The sequence below is a fragment of the Pelecanus crispus genome, chromosome 8 (assembly GCF_030463565.1).
Source record: "Pelecanus crispus isolate bPelCri1 chromosome 8, bPelCri1.pri, whole genome shotgun sequence".
Taxonomy (NCBI): Eukaryota; Metazoa; Chordata; class Aves; order Pelecaniformes; family Pelecanidae; genus Pelecanus; species Pelecanus crispus.
In genome coordinates this window covers 30395574-30417479 of record NC_134650.1, presented here as the reverse complement: position 1 = coordinate 30417479, position 21906 = coordinate 30395574, and the positions used below count along the sequence as shown (strand labels likewise).

The window sequence follows — 21906 nt, the reverse complement described above, 5'->3', positions numbered from 1 at the left end:
CATAACTTACTCTGAAGTAATCTTATTCCCTTCTTTCTTTTAGAGTACAATTACATGGAATAATACCTCATCAATGGATATAACATTACAGACATGGCATCTTCCAGGGAAGTTTGCTGGAGACCTATGCATTATTTATTATCCAACAATTCTCCTCTAGGACTGAATTTTCCGCAGAGACACTGACGCCTCACCTCCCACCCTCAGAATCCATGAGACAACTTTCAGCTGTCCATGGGACATCCGAGTTTTCCAAAACTGGACCTGAAGAGTTATTTCTATTCTAACACATTTGGAGGCACACAAAGCAAAGCAATGTTAACAAACACTTAAGAGCCTTATTCTATGAATAAAGGTTATCCTTGAAGTTTTCAAATCATAGAAAATTGACTTTTTGTCTCTTATGCTCCTCCTTGGCACAGATGATGTGTCATAACCACTGTGTTTTAGAAAACGTTTGGCCATTCTTTTTAATTCCTTCAGTGACAGAGCTGCATTTTGTGGATAAAATTTTCAGAGAAAAAAAAGAAGATTGTCATCACAACGAATCACTTTTTTCCTATTTCAGAGAAGCTTTGGAGATCTTACTTTACTGTAGTTTAATTTTTGATGCCTGACTCTGAAGAAATAATACACAATGGAATTCAAATGCAATATATTATATAAAACCGCAAAATCTGAATAGTCTTATACCTCTGAAACACTTGGAACTCTTGATGCCTTCATCTTCTGTGCAGGTTCCATGTTATTTTCAACAACAGAGCCCTAAGTTATGGGTAAAATAAGGGGAAGCCTTTAATCTATAGTAGACAACACACAAAAGTAGGTATAAATTTACTGGTGGAGAAGCATTTGGACAGGAAATTATGTCCTTTGCTTTCCTGCATTACCATTACTGTTTCCATCCTCTGCTATAGCTTCTACCTATGAGGCTGGACAATTCTTACAAATGGTTTGGGTGAGTCAAACCATTCATCCCACTTTTTATTGAGTTTCCTTTTCTGAAAACAACTATTTGCTTTGGCATGTGTCACATTAATATCCAAGAACGAGATTCTCTGCTATTCAGAAAATGAACAGGAAAATGAAACAGACTGTTCCTGTACAGTTTTAATCTGTTGAACTTCTAATTCTCTTGCATGGACACTCTCGCCATTTCACCACAAGATTTAGACATCAGAGAAGCCCCAGCTATTTTGTTATTTAGTTCTAATAGTACTTTTGTCTCTAACCAGACAGTGAGGCTTGAATTTTTAAAACAGCTAGGGGAGCTGCCCACCCAGTAATGAAGACTTCTGAGGGAGACCGAGAAGCTGCCTCCCTTAGAAAATCCTACTTTGTAAAAAATCGTCAAACTTGGAGAAGTTACTATTTGCACAACTGAAGATATGTTGTGTGTTTAACTATATAGCTGATGTTTCAGTTTTCCATATCTAAACTCTCAAAAGATTTGATTTCACCAACATTTGCCTTCTTTTTTTTTAAGTTAATAAATACAAGAGATCGACTTAATTCTTATTTCCAGTCTATACTGTATGGCTCAAAACAAAGTTCTAGTCATGGTAAGATAAACAATAGCAGAACCACCTGTGAATTGAAAACTGATGTTAACATTTCAAAACATAAATCGAACCAAGGCATTTACAAATGGAAAAAAATGATCACAGCTAGTTTTTAATTACTGCAACATAATATTATTAACTAATAAAAATACTCACAACCTTTATAATTAGCTGTTAAAGAACCTACCTTGAACTTACTGGATTTAATTAACAGAGTAAATACAGCCTATTCTTTGTTCTCTGAGGGCAGATTATTTAAGATCAAATGAAAATTCACACCATATAGCAGATATGTTTGAGTTAGCTCCATGCAGACTCTCCTAGATTCTGGAAGGATATAGATGATAGTGCATCCCAAGTTCAGAAGTGTAATTGTTTTCACAGTGTGTGTAATCTCAGCTGATAAACCTTGTTTAAGAGATGACTCTGAACTATGTCAAATTGTGTCTCTCATTAGCACAACACTCAGGATCTGTTTGGATCAAGGTGGTTTCTGTAGAGCCATTTACATGTCTGTGCAAGTGGTACACTGTACAGACACTTTAATTAATAACCCAGAGAGCTGAGAAATACAGTGCAGAGACAGTTGATTGGTCCTGTTAGAATTTGCCCTAAGTCTATGAAAGCTGAAGCTTGTAAACTGTGGAGGATAGCAAGCAATTATGAGGGTGTCACATAAATATCCCTGTATTGTATCCCCCACCTATATGCAGTACTGTGCTATCATTCATTGCCTGGGACATCCCAGTCTTGTGCTGCTAAAATAATTGACTGTTCTTGATTATTAGTTGTACAAATTGTCCACACTGAGACATAAGTAGCCGTTCTTGCTTCAACATGCACGTGCAAAATACTTAAAACTTACTGCCATCTGTATTGTACTAAGATCCAGAAAAGATACTTTCTTGTCTGTTTGAGCTGCACGCTGCCTTGGTTTGGGTGTTGGTTTCTGTAATAAAACAAATATAGTTGAAGACCATTTATTGCCATATGCTAACCATCTTATTTTACAGTAAATTTTGAGGGACCCTAATTTTTCTCAAAGCCAAATCTAACTGCACTAAATTCAATTCTAAACAGGCAAGATGATGTAGATGTTGTTTGAATAAGCAACCCCCCCCGAACAGAGATACCTCTCAGAATTCAGCCAGAAATGGATATAAAACTCTACAGAACACCTATGGAATGCAATGTGAGTTCCAGGTGAGAAATAATTGTAGGACTGAAGTCAGTGGTATAAGTGGTCGAATGATTTATTATTATCGTCTATAGAGTGCTTGATTACTTTTCTTGTTCTGTAGGATTACCATATCTTTGACATCTTTCCTCATGCCATGCCCTTTGGAGAATTTTAACACAGAAACAGAAAAGAGACTGGTAATAGTTGCAAAATTAACAAAATGATCCAGAAATATTTCTGTCATAATGTTATAATACAAAAAACAAGAAATAATAAAGAAAACGTGGTTTATTACTCTTCATACTTTACCCTCTTGATGAAGGTAGAAATTATCCTCCATTTCCACTGGTTTTCATACACAAAAAAAAATCCTTACACTACTTATAATTTATGAGTGATTATTGAGAAGCTATTGGGTATCTCAGCACCATGCTCCAGGCACTAGAATAACAAAGAATGTGGTGCAGATACACCTACGTGTCTGTACCTATGGCTTGGGTCTGGCTGCTTGAGGATTCCTTTGGCTCAAAGCTACCCCAGCTAGCTGAGCTCTGTCTGGGTTTCTAAGAGACCACAGAAACAACAGCTGATGTCATGACTGTCATAAACTTCAATTGTAGCCCTGAAGTTGCACAAGCATGTGACTACATTTCATGCAGGACATCTACATTGAAAGAGAATTAATAAGCACTAAATTTCTAGGGAAGACATTTAATATTTATTATTTCTCCTCCCTTTTCCCTCTGTCCTTTTAGCTAACCAGTTATCTACCATTATAGAAGACTTTAAAAAGTTTCGGACACAAGAAAGATTTCAGTTCCCAAAGGAAGTCAGAGATGGTGGTTATATTAAGTATTTGCACTACACATTCTTTTACAGTAAGGACAAATCCTGGTCATCAGGGAAGAACTAAGTGACCGGCTGTAATAGGTCTTTTACATATCTTAACTTCTGTGAGTTTGTTAAATTACTTACTGTCACTGATGAAGTAAAAGGTGAAGACAGGGCTGGAATCTGCATTTTTTCCTCTGCTAGTAATTCAGTTGCCATTGATTCCTCATTTTGAATGTAATTCACTAAGTCTGCAGCCACTGTTGATCCAGTTGGTGGTAGGTAGACAAACTTCCATTTTAATTCAACTGTGATGGTACCAGTAGCATGTCTTTCAGAATCTGTTAGTTCAAAAGTACCTGAAAGAAAAATGCAAATCTTGTCTAAATTATCTTATTCTATACATATACAAGAAAATGCAGTGCAAAACTGAATGAGATTCAGGAATGAAGTAACTTAATAGTCTTCAATTTAGAAGCTAAATAGCGTCAAAATACTGTGTTTTGTAGATCCCTATATATCCAATATAATGCTGGGGACATTCAAAAATACACGATTTAGAAGGGACTGGACTACTGTGTTCATTCAAGATGTCCTGTATGTTTCTCAGATAATCCAATACCAGATAACTAATTCTCATCAACATCTTTCAAAAGATCTAACTAAAACACTTCCATGTTTTACTAATACTAATTTTTGTTAAAGAAAATATAAGGGTTTTAAAAATCTGTGAGTTGCTAAATCTTTATCAAAGAAGAAACACCCTAAATTCACTTGCAAATTTTCTCCTATTATCCATTTGTATGGGATAACTATGGAATAATATTTTATGACATTATATTTGACAGTGACATAATCATTAAGCAGCTTTTGTATTATAAACACTATAGTAAATTTGTAACTGATACCAACTTGCGGGGAGCCTTTGATGCACTGAAGGCAGGGCTGCTATTCACGCAGTAGAAAAATGGGCTGACAGAAACCTCATGAAATTCAACAAAAGTAAATACAAAGTCCTGCATCAGCCCAGAAATAGCCCCAAGCAGCAGTACAGGGTGAGGGCTGACTGGCCACAAGTAGCCTTGCAGAAAAAGAGCTGGTCCTGTTTGACAAAAATAATATAAGCCAGCTAAGTTGTGTCTTTGCAGCAAAGAATGCCAACTGCACCTTGGACTGTATTAGCAAGAATGCAGTCGAGCAGGTCCACGGAAGTTTCATACTTTCTCTATTCAACACCTGTGAGATGGCATCTGGAATACTGTGTCCAGTTTTGGCCTCTCCAGCACAAGTAAGACATTGACATTCTGGAGCAGGTCTAGTGGAGGGCTACAGAGAGCTTCAGGGCATGGGAGCACATGACATAGAAGAGGCTGAAAGAAGTGATTTGTTCAACCTCCAGAAGAAGAGGCTCAGAGGGGATCTTAGTGCCACCTAACAGGAGGGTGTGGAAAAGACAGAAACAGAGCTGCACAGCAGGAGGACAGCCAACAGACCCAAGTTGGAACATAGGAAATCCCAGCTCTGTAAGGAAAAAGTCTTTATTATGAGGGTGATCAAACATTGGAACAGTTTGACCGGACAGGTACTAGATCTCTGTCCTTTGAGATATTCAAAATTTAACTTGGCAAAGCCCTAAGCAACTTGCTCTAACGGGGTCAGGAGGTTGGACTAGATCATATCAGGAGTTCCAGTCAACAGTGATTCTAAGTTTCCAAGTGTAGCTCTTGATCTGTTTTTTTCCCCCAAAGAGGCTGATTTCTCATGTCAATTTTCTAATTTATTTTAAGTGTACATTAGCCAAAACTAGAAAAGGAAACTAATAAGAAAAAAATGAAGCCATGCAGAGAAAGAAACCATGTTTTAAATTAGCATATTAGCCCTGAAAAAAAGTAGCAACACCAGAAGAAAAGGAGGTGGGAGAAAGTATGTATATGCCAGGAAACATTTTTATTGGAACATAAAAAAGGACCAGTAAAAGAGATATCAAGTATTTCCAGGTTACTTTTGAACAAGAGTAAAAAAAAGGATGTTTTTTTTCAAGAGTTATTTCAAGTCACCTACTATTTTTGTTTCACAGTATCTTGTCAGTTACAAAAGCAGTAAATTTTGAAAGTCAGGTTTCAGCCACCCTTTCCCACCTGACATTAAGACTAACAGGGCCTTCCTACCTAATAATGAAAGATACTCATAATATAGCAGTGTGAGAAATGTAACTGGTAAATTTGGTAGGCTTCTCAAGGCAAAAAACAGTGGTAAAAGACAGATGCAAACAGATTACTAAAATGCTAACAAAAAAGAAAACATCAATAATTGATTAGCAATTAAATTTAGTCAGTGCTAGAGTGACATATCATTCCAATTGTAATTATTTATCAAATCATAATTATTCCATACCTGGGCCAGTATAGACAACAAAAAAGGATTTAAAAGACTTTTCATACTTGTTAGGACCATGATAAAGGAATGTTTGGACACCAGGTTCCTTTAATTAGGTTTGGGTTTTTTTACTTGTGAATTTTAAAGAAAATATTTACTTCTTTTTCTTAAATCACAGAAGACATCATGAGGGGAAAAAAATCCTACTATTGCAATCCACCCTGTAAGGTACAGGCATCCTGTTCAGATTCATTGCAGTTGATGGATAATCACAAAAACAAACACCACTTCAAAATCTGAGTTAAAATGCAACAATACTGAAACATTTTGTTAGTACTGTCTTAGTAAACAGAAGAGATATTAAAAACTTTTTCTCTACCTTGGTCTTTTTGTTCTCTAATGTTTGCAGTTTAATGTTTACATTAAAAAAAAAATTCACCAGTTTCAAAGCTCTGACACAGACTTTTCACTAGCCATGACTTAAATAACACTGAGATGCAAAATTTCTTTCCAGGATTTGACTGGAGTTTAAAATTGTCAGAAAAAGCCAGTAGATGAATGATACGGGGTTTCAGAATCATAGAATAATATAGGTTGGAAAAGATCTTTAAGATCATCCAGTCCAACCATAAACCTAACACTGCCAAGTCCACCACTAAACCATGTCCCTAAGCACCACATCTATATGTCTTTTAAATACCTCCAGGGATGGGGACTCAACCACCTCTCTGGGCAGCCTGTTCCAATGCTTGACTACCCCTTCCATGAAGAAATTCTTCCTAATATCCAATCTAAGCCTCCCCTGGCACAGCTTGAGCCCATTTCCTCTCGTCCTATCACTAGCTACTTGGGAGAAGAGACCAACACCCACCTCACTACACCCTCCTTTCAGGTAGCTGTAGAGAGTGATAAGGTCTCCCCTCAGCCTCCTCTTCTCCAGACTAAACAACCCCAGTTCCCTCAGCCGCTCCTCATAAGGCCTGTGCTCCAGACACCTTACCAGCTTCGTTGCTCTTATTTGGACATGCTCCAGCACCTCAATGTCCTTCTTGTATTGAGGGGCCCAAAACTGGACACAGTATTCCAGGTGTGGCCTCACCAGTGCCGAGCACAGGGGGACAATCACTTCTCTAGTCCTGCTGGCTACACTATTTCTGATATGAGCCAAGATGCTGTTGGCCTTCTTGGCCACCTGGGCACACTGCTGGCTCATATTCAGCTGGCTGTTGATCAACACCCCAAGGTCCTTTTCCGCTGGGCAGCTTTCCAGCCACTCTTCCCCAAGCCTGTAGCGTTGCATGGGGTTGTTGTGACCCAAGTGCAGGACCCGGCACTTGGCCTTCTTGAACCTCATACAGTTGGCCTCGGCCCATCAGTCCAGCCTTTCCAGATCCCTCTGAAGAGCCTTTCTTTAGTTTGGTTCTTAAAGAGATTTAAAGAGATACGAAACAGGAAGTGAAGATTTTGTTAAGTTTAAAGAGGTCTAATTCTTACCTGAGACAGATCTGTCATGTGCTAAAGAAATAAGAGGCACATTGGCTTTCCCTACATAAGCACCTTCTTCCGTTTCACCGTCATCAAATACATAAAAGGTTATGGATTCTGATTTTAGGTATCGGTCTAAATCTGCATTCATTGGCACTTGGAAATACATATGGTCATCTATTTGTGGGTTGTTGCTGCTAGGAATGATGGGAGTATCATGGTCTGCAAAATCAAAGAACTTGTAGACAACATAAGGATTTGGCTGAAGATGTTTTTTTCGGGATTGTAGATTGTTACAACATTTTATTGTAATGTGGAGTTCATTTAAATTGCCATCTGTTGAAGTGCTGACTTGGGCAGTTCTGAGTATCTGCTGCTTTAAATGAAAAAGAAGTTAAATTAAAAACATTAGAATTCTTATGATGGTGAATTCTAAGAACTATATAAATAGAACAATAACTGATTATTTCAATGACACTCCAACTACTGTCTAATTTTATATGTCAAAATATTACTTGTTCTATAAATACAATGACATCTCTCTTGGGTCATTGGTATGAGGAAATAAGAGGCTAATCCTTTCAGGTCTGTGATTATTTGCTTTATTCTTCTAAAGTTTTATGATCTACTTGTCGTTTGATTATCTACAAAGCAGTGAAGATCACAGTTTTAAGAGTGATTCTTATCTAGTGCCACTTTAAAGTTAAGGATTCTGATCTTGACAGCTATTCTGTGTCAAGAAAATTTTGTAACTGTAGTCCCTTTTATACATATACTTTTCAATAATTAAAATTGCACTGCATATTCCTCTGTTTTTTTCTTTCACATACCTACATAAACAATTTAAAAAAATTAGAAATCAACATGTGAAGAGTAATAATAAATGTTTGAAATAAAATAAAAAGCTCAATGATACAACAATTTTTTTTAATCACCTATCAGCATGGCTTGTACATACTCTGGAACCCATAGTTGGCAAACTGGGAAATTCATTTTAATAAAAATTAAAGAATTAGAAGAAAACAAATAACATGCCTATCTTAAATGAGTAATCCACATCTAAATTGATCTCAAAAGGCTCTTCTTTTTTACTGTAATATGTCACAGCTATTTTCATTAATTGTACATAATTATCTTGCTTGCAGAAGCCAGAGTTCTGTCTTCTGGTATATGGGGAAACATGTATCAATTTGATTTTGCATGATAAAATGTTAAACTATTTTGAGTAAATAATCCGGACTGAAATAGTTAATGAGAAAACCAAACATGACAGTTGAAGTCCTTAATGTAAAACCTTAAGACTACTATTTCTGGCTACATACAGAACTGGAAAAAAAAAAAAAAATTATAGCAGTTTATGCACAGATCACGTTTCCATGATTTCTGCAGCTATATAGGACAGATAATTTTATATGTATGTTTAACTAGTGAAAGCTTAAATTTTGGAACTCACAACTGAAGCTACTTTTGCAGCTGCAGATTGACAGAACCCTTAACATAATGTAACCATCTGCTATACATATATGACATTTTTCAAAACTGCGTGTTTCTAACAGCTCTGTAGAAGCTGTACCTCATTTCTGCCATTTTTCCAATTTTATTTTCTACTGTATTATCAATATATTTCAGTTGCCATGTTTGAATTTGCAATTTTACAATAATTACAACAAAATGCTCTGTTCCACATGCCTTACCTTTCAAGTGTGTTTGGATTGGTAACACAGCTAGAAATAACATAATCAAAAAATAGCAAAAACTAAATAACAAATCTTGGCATTTTAACAAATGGCCAGATTTCGCGAGTTACCTTTGATTCTTTTAAAAATCAGATTTAAAGCAAATGTTACAATGGTATCAAACATGAAGTTATTCAGAAAATACCTACACTGACCTTTAATAGAATTCATACAATAAACATACTTTTCAGATTACATCAAGGAATACATTGACAATCTACTATAATATAAATTTACATTATGGTATAATATAAATCAATAGAGTTACTCCAGACTTACAGCAATTTAAACAGCTATAGATAAAAAAAAATTTGCCTGTTAAAAACTCTAAAGTGTTTTAATTTATACATTTCAAACCAATTGTTTTATTTCTTAAACAATTTTTAAAGATGCCTGAAAGTCTCTTCTTTTTCTGTCTGTGACCCTTATTAAACATGATTATACAGTGCATTATATTATCAAAATTCTCTTCATTATCCAGCTAAAAAAGAAGTGAAATAATCTCAATCTCATAATATGTGAACATTAAGAAGTTTGAGACCTTTCTGAACAACCGTTTCACCGGTTATACTGATCTGATGCCCAGTTGGTTTAACATTCCTCAATATTGTACTAGAACAAAATATTAACAAAATCTGGCACTTAGAGGCTAAGAAAACTAAATATAATAATTTCAAATATTCTAGTGACAATTTCAATAAAAATAAATAACAAGTTTAAGACCTTGTCTCTTCAGGAAAGCTATAATTCAACTGGTTCTTTATCTCTTTATATGAAAAACACGTCATTCAGCTGCTAAAGGTATTTTCCAGTTCAAGAACCTTTAACTTTGTTAACCTTGAACATATCAAGACTTGAAGTAAACTATTTGAACTGAAAAAGTAATTTTGAACAGTTTTTCTATCAAAACTATGAAGTACAAGCCCAAACATACCTGGGATGGTTGTTCGTGTTCCCTAAAATCAGATGTTGCGTACCCCAGAGCCTTAGACCTCTCCTTGTAGAGACTAATAGCTTGATCCATAGGAACTCGTAACCTGATCCAGTATTCTACGGTACCATAATTTTGAACGTTTCCTTTGATTCCTAAGGAATAAATACATATGGGATTGCATTAATTTTCTTTTCAACATTAAAGTACTTAAGTCAAAAGCTAGTAAATGCCACAAATTAAAAATTAGTTACTTGTGACTATGCATTATGACAGTGTTAGTGACACGAGATGTGCAGTTCATGTTAGAAACAACTCCTGTGGCTCTACATGTAAGATCCAAAACTGAAACATGACCATTTTTTCATATTGTAATCTGCAATATTTAACATCCAAGCTATAGAGTCAAGTCAAGTTCATTATTTTAATGTCTTTAAGGCAAATAATTTCAGGACAGTTTTGTATGTCAACAGTTGGAAATGTCCCATAAAGTGGTATGCACTTTAAATTATTGGCTAAAATACCACTTTATAATGGCTTACTAAATCAGATTTTTGACAAAAGCGGGCAATTAGAGGTCTCTGAATATACTGATCTGACAAAATACTTCTAAAAGAACAAGTAAGCAGCACAGAATATTATGCACTTCTTAAAAAAGTCTTGTCTGGGATAACTTAAAATTATTTTAAACCACTGAATTAAATTAAAAGGAAAAAAATGCACAAAACCTAAACCAACTCCCCCATAGATTATGCTACTGTATGGAATATTATTAACTGTAATCACCATCATTTGCACCTTTTTGATGCCCTACGACTATTATATGAAGACCTCTGACTCATCAGTTTAATTTACAAACACTGGAACCACTTCTTCCTTTATTTATTGATAAGGAATGACAGGATATATTCATGACATTTGGGCCAGATATAAAGCACTGATGTTTGAAAGTCTTACAATGCAGAATTGTTTTTGTTTTTAATGTATATTTACCAAGCAGAGAAATTGCATATACAAAAGCAGAATAATTTAATTTAATTTAAATATATTACAAGACTTCACTGAAATTACTGTATGTTTCACAGTTGAAGAGTTGAAGCAAGCAGGGCCCCCTTGTATCAATAACAGTCTCAGAGGATGAAAGAAACTTGTATTAAACAACTCAAACAGAATTAACAATACATAAAATAAAGCAAAATGAAAAAGAATATCATTCTTATTTTAAAATATCTTCTCTATAGTATTCATGGAGAAATTCTAACATATGAATAGTACTAGAATGCAATCAAGTACACTGCTCTACTAACTAGTTTTCTCCATATTGTTTTTGTATAATTCTGTTGAGTAAGGTGATACTATCTTTTATTAAAATTCTTTACATGTGTAGTAGTAACACTTTGCAAGTAACCCTTATACAAGACAAAGAATCACTTGCTGTTATCAGACAAGATTCTCTAATGCCATTTCCAGCATGTCACATAGTTCTAATGTCATGTACTTCATGACCACTGTATTAACATCATCTTTGTCCTCAGCCACCATGAGCAAAATTGCACCTGTCAGAGCTTTCTCACAACTGTTGGCAGAATCACCACAACATGCTGCATGTCCAACAGGAAATATCATGGTGTGTAAACCCTTTTTCTTTTGAAATAGTAATACACAAATTCATTGTTGGCCAAATACACATTACTTAATTGTCACTTACAATACTACATCAAACAGAATACTTTTTGATATGTTAATTACCAACTAAATTTGCTGTGCTGTAGATCTTCCCATTGTTTTCCAAGATTTGATGGAACTTCAGTTGACAATCAGCAACTGTTTCATAATCTGTGCCATATGCATGATGAACCTCAAGTGTGATGCTGTTTCGCTGTATATAATACAAGAAGCAGTCATCAGCCTGCACAAGATACTGAGAAGTGAAGTTATATGATGGGGTACGCCCATAAACTACTGGGGTTGTCTGAAGTTCGAAGTCATAGAATGCATAAGTACAAAAAGTTGCAGGTTCATGGTCACCAAAAGCATGCATAGCTCCAGAAGAGAAGATCACTTTGCTGATATGAATTTCAAAAAGGTTCTCTCCTCTTTCTAAATGTAAAATTTCATCAAATTCATCCACTGGATCGCCTGGCAATATTTCTGGTCTAGATTTATGCGGTTTTGTACCATAGACAATATCTCTTAGTTGGGCTGCAACAAATAAAATAAAATAGAGCTAAAATACGACCATCTTGTTTAAAAATCAAATACAGTTAATGACTGAGTGGAGAAGAAAAAAGCGTAATTCAATTTTATTAACAATGTTACTTTCTTAAAGGTGTCACCAAACAAGAAATCACACATTTAAAATCATACATCTACTGCTCATTTAGCACACTGACAACAATCAAGAATATCTCCACAATGGAACTGCTTCAATATACATAAAAATAGACACAGGCCCCTAAGAATTAATAACAGATTACAAGGGACTTAACAAGCAAAAATTCAGAAGTCTCACACAATGATCAAAATAAGTATCACTACGCAAATGTAGCAGAGACTTAAGATACATATTTTTGGAGGGTTGAACTAAATTTGCCAGGGAAAGAAAGAATACATCTGACTTCAACCTCTGTAATATCTTGAGTGGACAGAACTATCAGCAAAGACCTTTACATGTTGCCCAGCCTCACTGGTGGTAAATGGTGAACAAATGCTTACAAAGTTAGGACATAAATCATCACGCAGTCCTTTAGTACACGGGGTGCAACTTGGAGACAAAATATAAAAATTGTTATGACAATTGGGGTTCGTAAGATATCCTATTTCAGGCTTCCTATGCACCTTTTACATACTGAAGCCATTGAAACAGCATTTTAAATTCATCATATTGAAATATTCCGTAGGTATATTATACCATGACTTTGGGATTTTTAGCAACACATAAAATGATTATGTAATGATAGAACAGCAAAATAAAAGGTTGACCATAAATGTATGATTTATTTAAAAAACCAAAAGAATAAAAAGTGTCTATGTTTGGTAGTTTTATTCTTATTCAGCAATAGCGGCAGCATAAACTGCTTTGTTGAATTTTGTTTGATTAATAACTTTATAATTTAAGTCAAGGAAACAGCACACAGATAATTTTCCATGAAAGAACTGACCTTTCTACTAGTTTTAGGAATGGAAAAGTGTTTCAACTGAAGAACAAATTTACAACAATAATTTGCAAGAGATAAAATATAAAAAAAATTAGAGAAGAATATACTTTACACAGACCTTCTAGTTTTCTGATGCGTGCAGCTCTAATATCAAGAAGATGGACATATTGTTCCAGTTTTAACTCATAGTCTTTCTGTAGACTTTGCATCTTCTGTGTCACTGCTTCTACTTCAGTCTGAAAAAAATTTGCATGTAAAAAGGACTTTTGAGGCTTGTCTGCACTGATGCTGCACATGCTTTTGGCTACAAATTAAAATAGTTAGATTTGAGGAAAGAACATTTAGAGTACACAAAAATAGAAGCAATTGTTAGTTAGCAATACAGCAATCAGTTCGGATTTCAGCAAAATCTAAAAACATTATTAAGAAAAACAGACTAGCTATTCTTTCAGGACAATGTTCCTAATAGTTTCTTTAATGATTTTGTTATTTTAAACTTAGATTAATTGAATGAAAATTCAAAAATATGATCTGCAAAACCCAGCACAAGAGAGTAAAAGCAGAGTGTTATGTAAAAGGAAGCTTATTTGATAAGTACACTTACTATTTTTCCTGTGAGGACCTGATAAGAGCTCAGAGATAATCCCAAGAAGGCATGGTTTGAGGGCTCTGATCAGGGTGAGTTAAAAGACTAAAGTTATAGTCATTTTGATCTTTTTAAAAAATACTTTCAACAACAGCAAATCTTATGTTAATTTACCTGTAAACAGACTGGCTTTTCTGATGAATTTGCAAGTCTTAGTTATGACAAATTCCAGTGCTAGTAATGTTAAAATCTTATTATCAGGTTACTTTCCAGTGTGAGTAGAGTTTAGTACCTGGTAATCTTTGTTAATTTTGTGCTGCACAATTAACATATTCCTTGTCTTTTCAAGTTCTTGCACTGTTTCTGCATGCGTTAATTGCAGCTCCCGCATGGAGTGTTCTAAATCTTTATGGATATCATCATCTACTTTTTCCAAAAACATCAGGTCCCCATTCTTCTGCTGCTTTTGAACCTGGAGCAAATTTGAAAAATTACTAGAAAAAACTTTTCCAAAATATTTGGATGTATTTGTGCCTGGTTAAATGCAACACTGGGATATCATTTTGGAACAACAATAACATGGTAAGATTAACTTTGTAAATTCTGAGCATGTGGTAACACAAAAAAAAAGGAATGAGGTTGACCAGTAAGTGTCAGGATTGTATTCAGCAATGTAATCTTGTGATTATCAGGAACCAATTAAAATGTATGAGATATTCAGAAGCAATCACTCCTGTCTATCCAATGAAAATACAAACCCCTTAATATATTTGCCTTTTATATAATTAATAATCCGTCAGTAAATGTACAAAACCTGAATTATTATTCTCAAGTCTACACTGCTTCTGTTACTAATACTGGGGTTTTAATTTTCATCTAGGTTTTGCGTTTTTTCTTTCTTTTTTTCATTATCATTATAGAATTATCATTTGCATTTCAGTAGCAGAAAAAGGTTCTATTTACAGTAAACACTTCCTCAAGAAAATAAAACTTAAGTCACTGGAACAGTGGAAACTTAATGCAAACTTATTTTTTCACTGATTTCTTCCCCCTACCCCCACGTCATTTTCAGTTTTGCTGTAAGCAATAAAAATTACAACTTATGTGCAAAAAAAAAAAAAATTGTAACATTTTCTGGGTGGTTTTGTTCTTCTGTTTAATAAACAAAGAGAAGTTGCTAAGCATCACTGTATCGCATTTTAGAACTTCCATGCTTATAGTACGTTCCCATAAATTACAGAATTAATAAACAAAAATGTTTTTTTAATAAACATTATAGAAAGAACAAGATGGTGTGATAAGTCATTTAACTGAGAAAAAGTAAGGTTTTTTAAAAAATGCTTGTGAATCTGGTTTAATTCACTTTTGATGTTATAACGAATTATATACATAACTCTAGATTCCATCCTGGCAATTTTTTCATCTTCCCTTCTGCTTCACTGTAACTGAAAAATGACAAAAGTGCACATATGAGCTTGAAGCATTAACTACTAAAAGACGGACAAATAATTCAGCCCTTGAAAATCCCAGGCATTGTGTAGAAAACATGTAATGGTCAACCAAGGGTTTAAAAAAAAAAAAAAAAAAAAAAAAGAGGAAAAAAAAGAAGAAATGCAAAATATATAGAATCACAGAATGTTTTGGGTTGGAAGGGACCTTAAAGTTCATCTAGTTCCACCCCCCCCATACGCTCATTCTTTCTAACCTACCTTTATAAGCAAGAGGGCTTCACTGAGTTCTGCCACATCAATATCACTTTCCTGAAACAGAAATACTTAATGAAAAGGTGTTATCAGATGTGAACGAATATCGAAGAAATACATTCAGAATAACAAGATGCATTCTCACTATACATGACATTTTGCTTGATATCATGAATAAACAAACACTGTTATATTTCTGTATTCTTTTACTTTCAAGAAGTATTTGCAATATGCATAAAACACAGAATGGGTTTTTTTGCTTATAGTCTAAACAGAAACAGAGTTCACCTTGGTCAAAAACTTCACGCGATTTTTCAGTTCATCTAGTTGTTGCTTATGTTCCAGATAGCATAGCTGCAGGTCTTTATTCTCTTGCATCAGCTTTTCCTTTTGGTCTTAACATAGAAAAAGAACAAAATATTCTACTTAAACATAATTATAAAAATTATAAACTTGTTTTTTCATATTAACTTATGCATGAAAATTTTATTTTAAAATGTAGAAACTAATTTATTTTGTACCGGGAAATCCTTGGTATTAACAAACAGAAAGAGAGGGCTAGAAAACTGCTCCTCTGATCTGGTATAGGTGTACGGATTAAAAAAGCAAAACATTCTTACTTTCATTACAAGGGAACCTACAGCATCAAAAAATCTACATGCTGTGTATTTCTGAACGGAAAGATATAGAATCATAGAATCATACAATCGTTTAGGTTGGAAAAGACCTTTAAGATCATCCAGTCCAACCATTAACCTAACATTACCAAGTCCACCACTAAACCAATTAAGGGCAGAGTAGCATTTTCATGTCTCCTGGCTTGGTGGCTTGATCATTTATAATGAAAGTAAAAACTAGGAATCATTAAGGTTGGAAAGGACCTCTAAGATCATCAGTCCAATCACCAACTGAACACCACCATGCCCACTAAACCATGTCACAAAGTGCCACGTCTACCCATTCTTTGAACTCTTCCAGGGATGGTGACTCCACCACCTCTCTGGGCAGCCTGTTCCAATGCTTGACTACCCCTTCCATGAAGAAATTCTTCCTAATATCCAACCTAAACCTCCCCTGGCACAGCTTGAGCCCATTTCCTCTCGTCCTATCACTAGCTACTTGGGAGAAGAGACCAACACCCACCTCACTACACCCTCCTTTCAGGTAGCTGTAGAGAGCGATAAGGTCTCCCCTCAGCCTCCTCTTCTCCAGGCTAAACAACCCCAGTTCCATCAGCCGCTCCTCATAAGACCTGTGCTCCAGACCCTTCACCAGCTTCGTTGCCCTTCTCTGAACACGCTCCAGCACCTCAATGTCCTTCTTGTATTGAGGGGCCCAAAACTGGACACAGTATTCCATGTGCAGCCTCACCAGTGCCGAGTACAGCGGGACAATCACTTCCCTGCTCCTGCTGGCCGCACTATTCCTGATACAAGCCAGGATGCTTTTGGCCTTCTTGGCCACCTGGGCACACTGCTGGCTCATGTTCAGCTGGCTGTCAACCAGCACCCCCAGGTCCTTTTCGGCCAGGCAGCCGAACTATGCCCAACTAGGTACAGCTTTCTGGTTTGGGGGGAGGGAGGGAAGAAGGGAATATAGAGGATATAAACCTCATTGTCAATCTGAATGACTAAACACCATTAAACTTACCGGTAGAAGGTTACACAGATTTTATGCAAATACCCACTAACGGATAGCTACATCCACAATGATTTCTCAGTAAGATGTAAGAAAAAACTTCGGGATTAGGCAAAATAATTTACTTATAACAACATACATTCTTTCACATGGAAGTTTTAAAAGCAAGCTTTTCTCAAAATCATTGAGGTTTCTACGGAACAAAAGTACTCTCTCACTCTCCTCCCCTGGCCAAACTCCTTATTCTCTTGATAACAATGTTTTTTCTCCTTTCGTTTTTCCCCCGTGTTTTTTGAAAGTCCCAAAGTTATATTCTCATACCATGTACTTAAATACTGTGAATTCATATTTTAGGTCAGAATGATATAAATGTTAACTGTCAAACTGATGTGCAAGTATTAGCCTTTATAATTCCCATCTGCACTCGTGGGAGTTGATTGGTAAAACATTACATACTTAGGTGAGAATATATTCTACTGCTTTCAACAAAATACTCCACAATGTCTTTTTAATGCTGGAATCTTTTCTGCTGATCCTCAGGGCATGATGCACAACTTCGCTATTTTTACAAAATAGCTTTTCAGTTTAGAGGTTTGAACTCAGCAGGAAACAGGTGGCTGAGATGCTAGCATAAAGGGTTTCGAAATGTTTCAAAAATTGACATCAGGTGAGTTTTAATTTTGCAGAATTTATATATCAAATGACATCTTCACTAAAAATGAATCATCTGTAATGCCATTGCTCCTATACACAGTAGCCTGACTCATACATGTGTTGGGACTCCACAAGAGTCACTTTCAATTCAAACACATAATCACTAGTAAGGTTTTAATTCTCTGCAGTTACTATGAAAATGTAACGCATTTGTGCAATTGAGAAGAAAATATAATCAGAAACACTAAGGGATAAAAATTAGAAAGCAAATAAAAAAACAATTAAAATAAGCCTTGTGAATGGGCAGAGAAGGCAGGCCTACATAAAAGATGGTGAAACACTTATCAGCGATTGAGTCTTCTGGACTCTCCCAAATAATATACCCGCAAGACCTATATCTGTTGGGAGGTCTCCCACAGAGAAAAAGGCCCCTCATGCTGATGTTGTTTCTTTCCCCTCCAATATAAACTGAGATCCAAACTGGCACTTTTTCTGGGGATAAAGAGACAAGACATCCCTCCTCAAGTACTTCTATCTCATTGTCATGAATTTTCTGACAAGAGCAGCAAGCTCAGTCCACTCTTTTTATAACATGAACCCCAGCAAAGTTTTTTGTGCACATGCTTAATACTCATTCACACTTGTTGCTTAAAAAGTTAACTTCAAAACTGTAAATGGTATATAGAAAGGAAACTAGCTTTTTTCAAGTTGAGGCAATTTTGACAGCCTGTTGAACCAAAATGGGCCAATCTGTCAATAGCACAACTCAGTCTACCTTAGCACTGTCCATGTTGCCTCTTCAGATTCTCAACAGGCCATGTTTCTATGATCCCAACCAAAGATAAAAATGCAAGACATGCAGGGAAAGAGGCAGGAGGAAAAGGAATACTTCTGCAATAGCCTTTAGGGAACAGAAGTGACAGGAGGATTCTGCCATTCAGTTTTCCCATATAACTACAGTTTTTCATCAGGAGCCACTTGAACTCTCTATTAGTTGTTTCCGCTTACAATACTATCAGCACTGATTGGAGCACACTTGGATCAGGGTTGGTGCTGCATGCTGGCTGCTGCTTAGCTTGCTTCCCCTAATTTAACCCAAAAGCTGCAACTGAAGAGGAAGAAGAGGGAGGAGAGAAGAGACGATTCTCACACCATTGGTGACCACATCCCACAAGGACATATCACAATAATATAACGGTTTTCAGTAGCAAGGCTATGACAGTAGCAGCACAAGAAAGAGGGAAAACCACTGCCCTGGAGGTTTTGGAAAACACTGCCACAGCAGCTTGTGTAAAAGGCTATAGAGTCACGAGTGGAAGCAGACTAAAAAGTTGCAGATAGCCCTCTGTGTTGATAAGGACCTTATAAGACGCCTAAGGGACTATGCAGTAACACTCTTCTCAGCTGTAATCAAAATACATATTGTGCCAATATATGCAATCCCATTCAAAATCAGAATTTGAATAAACTCACACAGGTGTCTTCCACATTAAATATTTGTACATATTTGCAAAACATCAAAATAATCAGAATCTTAATCAGCAAAATCCTCCACATTTGTTCACCTCCTACATAAATTCACAGAAAGAGTTCTTTTAGACCAACCACTACCATCCAGGTAGAAGAGAAGATAAGAAAAATGTCACTGTCTTTCCCTGTAAATAAAAAGTACACACATCCAAGACAACTGAAACCTGTTTTGCTTACTATCCTATAATCTACCTAGATCAAGTACAAGAGCATCTGCCTTCCTCCTCTTCCTTGCCAAACCCTCTATTTGCCTAGGTCCGATTTAGGGCAACAGGATTGCCTTCTTTGTTAGCTCATGGAATAAAGCTGGAACTGTTTTTATGCTGATTTTTTTGGGTAGTTTTATGGACAGAAGAACAATATTTAGGGAGTAAAATATAATTTTTACTCATATATTTCACATGTCAGCTTTTAAGGACACAGAATAAATATTTGTCCATTAAGACAATTGTAAAAAAACTTCAGTTAGTAAATAGTGTAATCTGTGTAAAAGAGTACTATAACTATGAACAACAAATGCAGCAAGACATAAGATTATATTAATGAAAAATAAAAATTATTTAGACATAAATATTACCAAATCAAGACACACACCGTATGAATTTATGAGGTTAAGTGACACCAATCCTTGCTATAGTAATTGTTTCAACTTTGATTTTGTATTAGCTTATCTCAGTCTTTTGAGACTTGTATAAAACAACACTGTCAGGAAGATACAATGAACATGAGCCAAAGAGCTATTGTAATTTATCGCTGAGAATCTGGGAGATATCGAAAAGACAAGAAACACAAGAATAAATGACTAAGGGAAACAGGGCAGGGGGAAGTATGCTAAAGCATCTGCAAATACTGTATTCTAAAAAAAAGGGGAAACATAGTCACAATGTGAAATAACTTACTTTGTTTTCTGTCTAAATGCATTTCTTCCAAGTATTACAAAACACATGAAGTTATGGACAGAAAAGTACTACTAAAAATTCAGATCCAAATTACATGATCACTCTAAAAGAGAAATACTGAAGGAGGACATGGAAAGAAGCAAGATGATGTTAGTCTCCTGTAGCATTAAGAATTTTCCAGACTTCATTTATTTTAACATCTTTCTTAGTCCTGGAAAAGAAGCTTTGAAAAAAGATTCATATGCCAAACTACAAAGGGTAGACAAGACAGTATTTCTACACTAGTTCCAGGCAGTCGGTTAAGACAAACAGTATTTCAGGTCTTCTGCTGAACTTAAAAAAGGGATGTGCAGTAAAGGCAGATACTCTGAAATATGTGATTAAAGAAATTTATACTGCCTAAGTTTTGTAATCAAGTCCTAGATACATAGGCCTTGAAGGGTATTACAGTATCTACTCAAGATGCAGGGGTTATCTACCTGGACTTTGACACAGTCTCCCATAGCATTCTCCTTGGAAAGCTGGCAGCTCATGGCTTGGATGGGCGTACTCTTCACGGGGTAAAAAAAAGGTTGGGTGGCTGAGCCCAGAGAATAGGGGTGAATGGAGTTAAGTCCAGTTGGCGGCCGGTCATGAGCGGTGTTCCCCAGGGCTCTGTTTTGGGGCCAGCCTTGTTTAATATCTTTATCAATGATCTGGATGAGGGGATTGAGTGCACCCTCAGTAAGTTTGCAGATGACACCAAACTGGGTTGGAGTGTCAATCTCCTCGAGGGTAAGATGTCCCTGCAGAGGGATCTGGAAAGGCTGGACTGATGGGCCAAGGCCAACTGTATGAGGTTCAAGAAGGCTAAGTGCCGGGTCCTGCACTTGGGTCACAACAACCCCATGCAACACTACAGGCTTGGGGAAGAGTGGCTGGAAAGCTGCCTGTTGGAAAAGGACCTGGGGGTGTTGGTTGACAGCCAGCTGAACATGAGCCAGCAGTGTGCCCAGGTGGCCAAGAAGGCCAAAAGCATCCTGGCTTGTATCAGGAATAGTGCGGCCAGCAGGAGCAGGGAAGTGATTGTCCCGCTGTACTCGGCGCTGGTGAGGCTGCACATGGAATACTGTGTCCAGTTTTGGGCCCCTCAATACAAGAAGGACATTGAGGTGCTGGAGCGTGTTTAGAGAAGGGCAACGAAGCTGGTGAAGGGTCTGGAGCACAGGTCTTATGAGGAGCGGCTGAGGGAACTGGGGTTGTTTAGCCTGGAGAAGAGGAGGCTGAGGGGAGACCTTATCGCTCTCTACAGCTACCTGAAAGGAGGGTGTAGTGAGGTGGGTGTTGGTCTCTTCTCCCAAGTAGCTAGTGATAGGACGAGAGGAAATGGGCTCAAGCTGTGCCAGGGGAGGTTTAGGTTGGATATTAGGAAGAATTTCTTCATGGAAGGGGTAGTCAAGCATTGGAACAGGCTGCCCAGAGAGGTGGTGGAGTCACCATCCCTGGAAGAGTTCAAAGAATGGGTAGACGTGGCACTTTGTGACATGGTTTAGTGGGCATGGTGGTGTTCAGTTGGTGATTGGACTGATGATCTTAGAGGTCCTTTCCAACCTTAATGATTCCTAGTTTTTACTTTCATTATAAATGATCAAGCCACC

General features: G+C 36.5%; 1 protein-coding gene across 2 annotated transcripts in view; it reads right to left on the bottom strand.

Moving 5' to 3' along the window:
* RPGRIP1L (RPGRIP1 like) overlaps positions 1–21906 on the bottom strand; it is an 81943-nt gene that overhangs the window by 29685 nt on the left and 30352 nt on the right. The window contains exons 11-20 of one of the 2 annotated variants that reach the window (XM_075715207.1): positions 15837–15943; positions 15555–15605; positions 14138–14317; positions 13378–13495; positions 11851–12303; positions 10105–10256; positions 7444–7810; positions 3718–3932; positions 2428–2511; positions 694–765 (exon numbers count right to left, since the gene is read on the bottom strand). In XM_075715207.1, the coding sequence (XP_075571322.1) occupies positions 694–765; positions 2428–2511; positions 3718–3932; positions 7444–7810; positions 10105–10256; positions 11851–12303; positions 13378–13495; positions 14138–14317; positions 15555–15605; positions 15837–15943 (1799 nt within the window). The remainder of the gene's footprint in view (positions 1–693; positions 766–2427; positions 2512–3717; positions 3933–7443; positions 7811–10104; positions 10257–11850; positions 12304–13377; positions 13496–14137; positions 14318–15554; positions 15606–15836; positions 15944–21906) is intronic. The other variant, XM_075715208.1, reaches the window with a different exon arrangement.